The sequence below is a fragment of the Myotis myotis genome, unplaced genomic scaffold (genome assembly GCF_014108235.1).
Source record: "Myotis myotis isolate mMyoMyo1 unplaced genomic scaffold, mMyoMyo1.p scaffold_m19_p_7, whole genome shotgun sequence".
In the NCBI taxonomy this organism is placed as follows: domain Eukaryota; kingdom Metazoa; phylum Chordata; class Mammalia; order Chiroptera; family Vespertilionidae; genus Myotis; species Myotis myotis.
In genome coordinates, this window is record NW_023416379.1 from 6,900,915 (window position 1) to 6,912,482 (window position 11,568).

An 11,568-nucleotide genomic window follows, 5' to 3' on the forward strand; every position below is an offset into this window, starting at 1 on the left:
TCTAGCACTTTAAAAGGTAAGACTTTGTAAATCATACTATTGAATCAAGTACTAGCACTGCCACATCAAAAGTTCATGAAATGCATGTGTAGTTAACATTGCATTAATTTTTTTTCCTACGGCATACAGGTTAAGGACCATTCTGGCTGTGTGGTCATGTGCTTGCGATGTTTACTTAATGCTTGCACCGATGCCTGAGTCGGAGTCCTAGCAATGTTTCAAACATACTTCATCAAAAGCTGGCTCTCAAATTCAATTCAACAGTGACGACTGGACGCCTGCTTTGTGCACATCTAGTGTCAGACCTGCCCCGGGAACGAGCCCGTGGGAAATCCTTCCCCGGCGCCCTCCCGCTCCACGCGCAGGCCTCGTCCTACCATTTGTCTTTCTGTCGTGATGGGGGGGGGGGGGTAGGGAGGAGTGGACGGAGGGATTAAGAACAGGAGAAATCACAGAATGACCTCGCCTCCCCACCACCCTCCTCGCTAAGTTCCTAGTTGGCAGGTCTCTCCATCACCCCGCTGCGCGCACGGGCCCCGAGCGCATCAGCCCCCCAGCGCCCCCTGCACCGCCCCCGCCCCGCGCCGGCCCCAGCGGGGACCCCGGGAGGTCTGGGCGGGGAGGTCCAGCGCGCAGCTCACAGCCCGCGGGCCCGGGAGAGAGGGGGGCGGCCCAGGCCCCCGCGGAACCGACCCGGGAGAGGAGCCCGGAGGCTCCGGGGGAGGGTCCACCGGGCCTTCCCTCCCGCCCCGCAGCCACTCACGGGGCGCCGGCGACGCCGGAACCGCCCTCCGCCCGGGCCGGCCCGCCCCCTGCCCTCCCCCCGGGCTCGGGGGAGGGGCGCCGGGGAGAGGACACCCCTCCCCCACGGGGGCGCGCTAGGCCGCCGCGCGCCCGTCCCGAACAGCCCTGCAGACCCGCGCCCACCCTCCCCACGCTGGCCTCGTCCCGGGTGGGGGGCGGGGGAGCCGACGGCAATACCAACCTCGCTGTTGAAGGTTTTCACAGCCTCCATGTTGTCGGCGCGGAGGCCCGGAGCCCGGCGGCGGAAGAGGCGGCGGCCACTGCACTGCGTGGGGCGGGCGAGACGGAGGCGGCGGCGCCGCGAGCAGGGGCGCTGGCGAGGGCCGGGCCGCGGCGACCCCGGGCCCGGAGGGGAAGGGCGAGCACTGGCCGGGGAGGGCGCCCTCAAGGGCCGAGCGGCGCGGGCATGGCCGCCGGGCGGGCGGAGCGCCGATCAGGGGACACAACGCTGCCTGGGCGGGTCGGCGGCGGGGGAGGGGCTGGGCCGCGGCGCCTCTCTTCTCCGCCCTGCTCCGCCTCGGTCTTCCCCCCGGGAGTCCCGTTCCCTACACTCTCCACCCCCTTCCTCCTCTTCCTCCGACGGGCTCCGGCTTCACCTCCCCGCCGCTAGAGCCGCAGGAACCGGCAGCGCACGGCGACGACGGAGGAGGAAGCGCTGGCGGCGGCGGCTGCGGCATCCAATATGGCGGAAGCGAGTCGGGCCGCGTAGCTCCGAGCGCCGCGGCGCCCGCCAGCGCGCCCCCTGGCGCCCGGACCGCGTGGCTGCCGCGCCCGCGCGGAGACCATCGAGGTGGCCCGGCCAGAGCGTCGCCGCCCGGAGGCCCGGCTCTGGGACAGCCCGCGCCCCGCCCCCCCAGCGCCCCGCCCCCTCCCAGCGCCCCGCCCCCTCCCAGCGCCCGCCCACGCGGGAGCGAGCGCTGCTAACCGGTGGGGGGGACCGTGCTGAGCGTTGCTCGAAACAAAAAAGCGAACGGCCCCGCAAAACCGCAAGTTTAGGAAGTAATAACATTGCCACGTTTCTGCTGTTTCCGTGTAGCTCGGCCCCTTCACGAGGCAGGCTGCGGTTTGTTGACCATCAGGACTTTGCCGGACGGTGGCCTAAAGTTTAACGGAGGAAAGAAAAATTCCCATTCATTTATTTGGCGAAAATTGTGCGCGAGCATTTTGATAGCGCGGGGGGTGGGGGGGAAGCGGGGTTCACGTTAGAAACACAGGTCCTGATCCGGGGGGGGGGACGGCGAGCACGCTTGCAGCCGCAGGCAGCTCGCTGCAGGAAATGCACGCTCCCAGATCCCGGGCCGGGAGTGGCGCGGACAATGAGTGCGTTTGTCTGCGCTAGGGAGCGGGTCCTATGACCCATAAGATTTGGAGAGGTGAAAGGGAACCCGTCTTTTGGGAAAGATTAATTATTCTAAAAGATTTTTGCCCTAGGACCTAGGCTAGGTTGTTTGGAGTAAGAGGGTGAATACAAAAAGGGGAGCAAAAAATGCCTTCTCTCACTTGGTGCAAGGTAAAATAACCAATACCAAAATAAAAGTGAGCATTTATTTAACGTTAAAAGTTAGGGCGTATCATCGAACCAGGAGCACCTCTTGCTGAGAGGAAGTGGAATCCTTTCTGATAGTAAAATTGCTCTTCATGGGGGGTGAGGGGGTGGCAGTGGGGAATACCGTTTTTGTTTACAATTTCATTCTGAAAATGAAGCAATGTGTTGCTGCTCAGCATGATCACGTGAAATGTGTCTTCACTGTTGGCAAAGTTATCACACTGGCTTAGAGTCAGGACAGAGCTTTGGCAGGAGGAGAAAATGGATTTTCCCCTTTGACTGGGCCAGAGCAACTTGCAGGCCTGGGGAAGCTAAGTCCCAGGCACTTCCATTTTCCAGGGGCAGCCTGAATCCTGCACTGTGGTAGTCGGCTGGGGGTCCGCTGGAATTTCCTTGCCATTCAAATAGCTTGGCCCAGGAGAGACAGCTCTAGAGGCAAGCAGGTGGAGGCTGAGACTAACGTTATTTCTGCCTTAAAAGACACAGTGCTCGCTGAGCACCAGGTCACCTGGCCTGCACTGGCAAGTTCTCATTGCTGGGTTTCTGAGTTACCTTTTATGTTCGCCAGTGGTTCCGTCCACCCCTTCCAGGTACGTGCATTCATGTGTCTATGGCTTTTCTAGGATTTGTCTTTGGCGCCTACAAACTGCTCAACTTTTCCTGCATTCTTTTTTTTTTTTTTTAATATATCTTATTGATTTTTTACAGAGAGGAAGGGAGAAGGATAGAGAGTTAGAAACATCGATGAGAGAGAAACATCGATCAGCTGCCTCCTGCACCCTCCCTAATGGGGATGTGCCCACAACCAAGGTACATACTCTTGACTGGAATCGAACCTGGGACCCTTCAGTCCACAGGCCGATGCTCTATCCACTGAGCCAAACCGGTCAGGGCTTTCCTGCATTCTTGCCTTTGTATTTTGACTATTCTAACGGGCATGCAAAGGTGACTAAGACATGGCAATGGTGATGTTAAAAGGAAAAGGAGCAGCAACAGTGAGAGAAAGGCCAAGAGGGACGTCTTTACAAGGAAAGCATGTTAAGGAGATGGCAGTCCAAAGGATCCACCGTTGTCCCAAAGTTAGGGAGTTGGAAGTCTAGATGTTTCCCTGAAGTTTCGTAAACAGGTTTCCTTGGTGACCTTGGTGAAAGCGTCAGGGTGGGGCGGGAGTGAACACCAGAGTGCAATGGGTGGGGAGTAATTACAAACAACTTTCTTCAAAGGTTTGCTGTGAAGAGAGAAGTATAAAGTAAGAGTTAACGGGGACGAGGGCTTGTGGCCAGCGGTTCCTACACTGCGTTCCTGGAGCGCAGCAACAAACTCAGAGAGGTGTCGTGGGAGGGATATAGGAAACATCGACGCGGGGCACACCAGGCTTGGCCATGCTATTTCACCTTACTGGAATGCTTGCTGCAACAGTTGCATCTCATTTTTACTTGGGTAGTTCATGTTCAGCTTTCCTTTTTATTAACTGATAAATATGTACACTATGTATAATAAACCAATGATATAAAAGTATTAAAACGAATACCGGTGTAACTCACTCTGAAAGACGGTCACAAGAACAATTCCAGGTTCTACGTCAGGAGGGCTCACCGACTCAGAAAACAGTCCGGTTCACAGTATGATTTATTGCGGCGAAATGACACAAAGCAGAACCAGCAGAGGGAAAGGGTACAAGAAATCCAGGTGCAAGCTTCCAAGAGTCCTCCCTCGGGAGTCTCACGGGGATGAGTTTCATTCTCCCGCAATGAACTGTCAACGCGTATGAAATGTTGCCTGTTGGGGAAGCGCATTAGAGTCGCAGCACCCAGAGATTTTATTGGGGCTGGACACATAGCCTCCCTGTGCCTGGCGCGCCTCCCAAAAGTCAAGACTTCCGGAAGGAAAGCAGGTGTTGGGCACAAAGCACACTGTTTGTACAAACATTCAGGCACAGAGAGCCACTCTCATTAGGCAATGGTGGGAACTCTCCCGAGGTGAAACCCAAACGCCCAGACACCAGCCAAGATCTAAACTGGGAGTCTTTCTAAGGATAGCAGTCTCAGGCCTGCTGTTAATCTGTTCTGCCACCACTTCCAGCTTGGGCCCATCTCAAATTTTGTCACTGTATACCAATTATTTTTCCTATATCCACCAAGTAACCACCATATAAAGTGAGTATTTATTAGTCTCTGGCTTTTTTCCAGATTTTTTAAAAATATGTAAGTATGCCTATACAATTTATTTGGGGTTTTGCAATGTTTTGAACTTCATATAAGTGGAATGATGTATTTTTCAATTTTTCATTAAAATAATGCTTATAAGATTCATGTTATTACTGTGCATTCTAGAATGTGTGTGTGTATATACACACATATGTATATATGATGTTATATATATATATAACATATATAAACACATACACATCTGTTGAAGATAGAATATAATCTTCAACTTAAAGTATTATCTTTAAATTTGCTCACTGATGCATTATTTATATTAGTAGAAACCAATCAAGTTCTATCAGTAAAGTAATGAATAATTAAGCTATAAGGTAGAAGATAATGTAAAGATATAAAGTATATCTACTATGAAGCTATATATCTGCACATTTGACATGTAACTATAAAATAGATATAAATCTATATTATAAGGCTATAGGACATATCCAGGTTGTGTTGAAAACAAGCCCATGATTTGGAGAGCACTGATTAATTGTCCAGAAATAACTAAGTTCACATTTTTTTCATTTCTAACTGAATAAAGCATCAAACCTGTATTTCCTTCCCCCTCATTCATATTTTATAAAATCTCAGAGTTGAAAAGAACGTAAGCATACATCAATGCTTAGCCCCTATGTGAATGTTTAACAAGTGGTCATACAGTGTCTGCTTTTGTGGTACCAGTGCTGGGAAGTCCAATTTATTCTCCAATTTATCTCAGCTCTGGATGCAGGCAAGTTCTGTCTCAAACTGAGCCAAAACGTGCCTCCATGGAACTTTCACCACCTGTCTCGGCCTGTATCCCAGAGCCACGCTGTCTAGTAGGTTTGACTCCTCTTTCAAAACACCTTTTCAGAATTCACAGCTATCATGTTTCCTACTTGACATAAACAACTATACTGTTTCCCATGTCTCTTTTCCCCCCATTTTTTTAGTTATTCATCATATGATCATCTCACTAATCAAACCATTGTCTTCAGATCTGCACCGGAGTCTAAATTTCTTCCTAAATAGTGGCTCTCTAAACAACACTACACATGCTACAAATAAGGACGGTCCAGCTCAGGGAGGACCAGACCTAGTAAGGCCTCCATTGTACTTCTATTTGGATAAGTTAAAATTCCATTTGCTTGCCCTAGCCCGTTTGGCTCAGTGGATAGAGCTTCGGCCTGTTGACTGAAGAGTCCCAGGTTTGATTCTGGTCAAGGGCACCTGCCTGGGTTGTGGGCTCGATCCCCAGTGTGGGGCATGCAGGAGGCAGCCAATCAATGATTCTCTCTCATCATTGATGTTTCTATCTCTCTCTCCCTCTCCCTTCCTCTCTGCAATCAATAAAAAATATATTTTAAAAAAATTGCATTTGCTATGTTTAGCTCCTATATCACATCACATTTGTTGATCTTCGCTGTACTCCTGTCTGGTTGGTTTCTTGGGCCAAGCATTACACTTGTCTATATTAAACTTTGTGCTCTTAGATTAAGCCCATCATTCCAATCTACTCCTTTTTAAAAAAAATCATATTCTGTCCTATCTATTAGTTTCCTATTTTTACCTCATCTGGAGATTTAATCAGCACACTCTCAATGTCATGATGTCAATAGCTATAAAAAAAGTCTGCTTATTAAGGAGTCTACTCTATAGCTTTAGAGCCCCTTCGCAATTGACATCGAAGAGCAGTTTCAGTCTTTTCTGATTACTCCATTGAATACAAATCTACCCACGTTGTATCCGCTTGTCTTCAAAAGCATCCTGCAATGCAGTTACGTTCCTTCTAAATGCTATAGCATTTCTTTCACAGATCCTCTTTAAACACAATTCCATGGTGGGAATCTTAGCGTTAAGCCTATAGTTAAGGACCACACTTTTATGCTTTAAATAAGGCACCACCAAAAATGCTGTAGAGGCTTCTGACTCAAGATAAGCAACCTAACGGAGCACATGTATTTGCCTCACTTCCCTTCTGCGACTCCACTGACGTGACACAATGGAAATAGAAAAAGTAACATAAACACTGCCATAGGGTAGACAATGAGGGGATTTATCAGCCGATAAATTCTGGTAGACAAAGAGGGACAGGTGTGTGTTGATGGATAAGAAGGAACGCAAACTGCAGTTCAATAGTGTAGCAGTCTAGTCAGGAGACCAGCTGGAATCGATAAATCAAAGAGAGTGGGAGGGCAAAGTGGGGTGAAAAAATAGAAGAGTTGTGTGAGTCCACTCCCAACTTTCATACCTCACCAGAGGCTGCACCACAAATGACAAGAAAGCCCAATTTCTAAGAAAATTTAGCAGTTTGAAGACCTAAGTTTTCCAAGGTGAGTACTGGCTTGATTCTTTGGCTGCCAATGATATAATACAGCATCACCATTAACAAGTCCATAAAACATATAACAATTCCCCATTTAGGAAAAGGGGTTTAGGAGAAATTCATTCCAACTGCATGAGAAAATTGTATCACTTCTTTATTCTTAAATAGAAAGGAGCTATCAAGAATCAACAGATGTTTGGGGATGGGGGTGGGGGGCAGGGAAAGCAGCATGAAAGAGCTAGACTAAGACATATAAGAAAAAAAAAATTCCAGCCATGGCCGGTATGGCTCAGTTGGTTGAGCCTAGTCCCATGCACCAAAACGTTGCTGGTTTAATTTCCAGTCAGGGCACATGTCCAGGTTGTGGGCTTGTTCCCTGGTAGGAGGTGTGTAGGAAGCAGCCGATAGATGTTTCTCACTCATTGATGGTTTTTTTTCTCTCTTTCCCTCTCCCTTCCTCTCTTTCCCTAAAAATCAATAAAACTATTATTCTAAAAATCCCAGAGTCAATAGATAATTTAAGAAACAGAAGAAGGTTTAAAATAAAATTAGTCTCAAAAAGTATTTTATACATTTTAAAAATGTTTTTCAAAAAGGAAACAGTACATGAAAGGGTTACTATAAACTAGTACTATAAATGCCACAACAAAAATATTTCAATAGAACTGAGAGAAAAGTTGGAAGAAATCCCACAATACTTCTCAAGCTTTAATGTGCACAAGAATTACCTGGGGATCTTATTAATGAAAATTCTAATTCAGTAGTTCTGAGGTGAGGCCTGATGGTTCTACATTTTTAACAAGCTCCCAGGTGAGGCTAGGGCTGCTGAGTCCACAAACAAATTGTGAGTAGAAGGGCCATAGATATAGAAGGCGGGAAAAGAGAATCCAAAATTATAATACAGGAAATAGGAGAAAGATAACCCAGGAGAGCCCAAATATCCCGTTAACTGAAGTCTCAAGAAAGTGGAGAAAATGTTGTCAAAGAAACAATAGAAGAAAACTTCTAGAAGCCTTCGGATTCAAAGGGCTGACTGAGGCTGAATAGGATCAATTTTTAAAAACCCACACCTAGACACAGTCACTCAATTTCAGAATATGAGAATATAAATAAACATAAAGATCCTAAAAATTTTCAGAGTAAACGTTAGGACAACTACAAAGGAACTTGGAAGAGACAGATATAAAACTTCTCTTCCCTGCATTGGATGCAGGCAATGCCTTTGAAATTTTGAACATAAACACTTGGGATTTGAATGTGTAAATTCAGTCGCTCTTGATCATTCAAGTAAGGACAGAACAGTGACATAACCAAGGTATGGCAGACAATGTAGGTTGGCTGACTCATCATCATTCTCAACATCCTTTTTTCCTTGCTGCCTCTCCAATAGAGGTTGGTCAATCCCAAAGCTAGTTTTATAAGCTTTATACAGCTAGGAGGGGCCATTAGCCACAGGTCTGGTCAGTGAGATGTAGACAGAAGTCAGCTGAGAGTGTTTCTGGGGAATTTTTGTCCAAATTACATGTGTTTCTGCAAAAGAATTTTTGCTTTTTGGTTGGTTGGTTGGTTGTGTATGTAGCTCTTTATGTGAGTTTATTAATCATGTTACTTATAGCATCTGCATCTGCACTTATTTTTAGTATGCTTTAGCAATGTATTTTTGAGAGGGTCTGTTAAAATCTCCAGTTTTCTCTCTCAGAGTCCTTTAAATATATTTTGGGTGGAACAAAATTGTTTTTCATCTCAGTTACATAGTTTTCTAACAACCACATAGAACATTTTAATTGCAAATGCAGTAACTCCAAATAGGCAGGCAAATTAGCATAAATACAGAACTGAAAGCTGTTAGGATAGTCCTAAATTAAGGCAGGCTACAACAAGAAATGTAAGTGACCAAAAAAGATTCAACATAGACAACTCCCAGAGCTGGTGTTCTACTCCTTCTGGCTGTTGGTTCTCACAGCTGTGCACGCTTCCTACTTCCACAGGGCATGTCACATTGTTTGGCTGTTCGATATGTACTTGCTAAGTGAATGAATGCATGAGTGGGCGGGGCCTCCTGGCTGTCACCATGCATTTATGCTAAAGGCCTCTGCCTGATAAATATTGCTGAAAGGCTGATTTTATTGTGTCAGTCCTCAGCTCTGACACCTTTGCATTGTCTACAAAGTGAGAATTTTCTCGTCCTGAACAAAACCCTGTATCACTTTTAATTCTTGCTACTTCTAAAATGAGTTCTCTGACCTCAGCCAAACACATCATTTAGCACACTTTTTAACACACACACACACACACACACACACACACACACACACACACAGCCTTCTTCCTGCTCTCAAATCAAGCTACATCCTTTCCATCCTGTTAGGTTCAGCTGGCTGCTCATTTCCTTAATGAAATACTCCTGGGCACAGCAGAGTACTTTGCTTTTATCTTAATAATAATCAACACCTGGTTCTTGTAAATTCAAATTCCCTGATTCCTTCCCAGACCTAATCTCCCCCAGGGGATGTTTCTGCTAGGAAAGCATAGGAAACAGACATATTGCCCTCCCTTTGGGGTAAGTAATCACTGGTAGCCTTTTACTGTTCCTAGTCTGTTTCCTCTGTATTTCTCCGCGGTGAGGTGATGTGCTCCTGCTGTAGAGGGACGATATTCATACTGATTCTGTTTGCTACTCCATGCCTGACATTATGCTGATAGTAGATGCTTTATAAATTCCCGCTATGCAAACAGATTATCTGGTAAGCATTTTGCCCAGGCACAATTTTAACATGTGACTTACAACACTGCTCCCTAATAAAAGTATTTATGAAGAACAAGCACTCTCTAGTTTAAAAATGTTTCTATTTGGTTCTGAAAGGAATAGAATAAATATATTACGCAACGTTGAGCGTGTAAAGGGGAATGTGGGACTGTGTGGGGTAAACTGGGGTTAAGTGCTTGCTCATCAGGAATTCTATATTTAGGCAATGATGCTGGAACAAAATCAAGAATAAAAAATCCTCCATGAATATTTAAGTGAGCTAGAAATGTGAAATGAGAAAGTGAGCCTGTGAAACTGAAGCCAAACGTTTTAAAAAATGTAAGTGACCAAAAGAAACACAAAAACCCCAAAAAACAAAAAACAAAAACAAATCACCAGGCTCTAAAAAAATCAATTTTGATTTTTTTTTTTTTTTTAAAGTTTAGTGGATAGGACATTGATTCAAGACTAGTGTGTTGTCTTCCACTTAAGTTCTACCGGGAATTCATTTTCCTTTGAAAGTCTTTATTATTGGGTGTCTTTTAGAGAGTTTGTTCATTTTCAGAATCCATACGTCCCTTGTATAAGATAATGATGAAACAGCAGCTACCGCTGGGTTCTTAAAATATGAACGGAGTGAATAGCTCCTATTTTCCAACTTGAAATAGAACAAATAAAGTTTTCTGTTTAACTGCTCTATGTTCCATTAATCTGAACTGAAATGATAAAATAAATGGCTGTTCAGAGTTTTATAGCAACACACCCAGGACTGCCTGAAGGGTATAGGAAAAGTTAGTTTTAGCTTCAACATATTGCCTAAGGGAAGGAGGGAAGTCAATTTCTAGACGAAGAAAACCTGACCAAAGTAATTTGTTAGAAAAAAAAATATGAGATAATCCAATGAGATTTTAAATAATCTGAAATATGAGTTTGGCTTAGAAAGAAAGGCCAGTGTTTCTGTACTAGCTTCAACGTATTTTTGCACATTTGATAACAACCTTCTTTATAAATACTTTTGTAAACAGCAGTGGCCCAGGTCACACTGATTTGCATTTACTGTAGGTGGTGTCAACTTAGAATTCTCTCTTGTTACACTTCATGCTCCACAAATATCGAACCACTCATAAGTCTCCAAGGGCACCACGGTCTCCGAGCGCATGGTGCTTCTCACATGCTGACTGGGGTGCCCTTCCCAGCTTGCACATCACTCACTCCTACTCTTCTGGGCTGAGACATAACCACTTCTACAATGACTTCCCGTCTCAAGGCAAAGTTAAGAGCTCCCTACCTCCTTCCTTTTTGGGTACATGTGTCTATTTATCTTCCCCGTTCACCATGAAACTAAACAATTTCTGGTTCAAAGGGTGAGGTTGTTGGTTTTTGTTGTTGGTTTTTTTTTTGTCTTACTCTTTTTAGTGGCTAGAGCAGTTGTTCTTGGCATACAGTAAGAAGTCATCAATAAATATATTATTAATGAGTGAAAATTAAACAATGAACAGTAACAAATAAATTCTCTGGTAACCGAGAGCCTCTATAATATTTTCCATATGAAAAAAGAAACTTCAGAATCATGTAAACTAATTTTTCCTAGGTGTGACCTCATTATGGGGTTGAAAACCGATGAGGCCAAATCTAAGGAAGTTGTTGGGTAGTTTGTCTGTCTTCCTCCCAACTCAGATTTTCTGAGCCATTCCTGGCATCTGTCTGGGTCCCCTCCTTATGGCACTACTCTCTTTTCATTTTCTAAAACATCAGACAAAGTTTAGATACTCTCCATTTTTGCTCACTGCATGATGTATTATTATTTAATAAGTTTCAATATGTTACCTTAATTATATGTAAACTAGAGACCCGATGCACGAAGATTCGTGCAAGAATGGGCCTTCCTTCCCATGGCTGCCAGCACAGCCTTCGCTCCAGCCTGGAGTCGCCTTTCCGCCTTCCCACGCTGCCCAGAGGC

General features: G+C 45.5%; 1 protein-coding gene across 10 annotated transcripts in view; it reads right to left on the bottom strand.

Annotated features, from left to right (window-relative positions):
• Positions 1–1,511, bottom strand: part of SCAF8 (SR-related CTD associated factor 8) — a 66,734-nt gene extending 65,223 nt beyond the window's left edge. For 2 of the 10 annotated variants that reach the window (XM_036316128.1, XM_036316127.1), the window contains exon 1: positions 986–1,507. In XM_036316128.1, the coding sequence (XP_036172021.1) occupies positions 986–1,015 (30 nt within the window). In that variant the 5' untranslated portion in view covers positions 1,016–1,507. Of the gene's footprint in view, positions 1–985 lie in introns of all 10 variants that reach the window. The other 8 variants (XM_036316130.1, XM_036316129.1, XM_036316136.1 and 5 more) reach the window with 6 other exon arrangements.
• Positions 1,512–11,568: the final 10,057 nt, after the last annotated feature.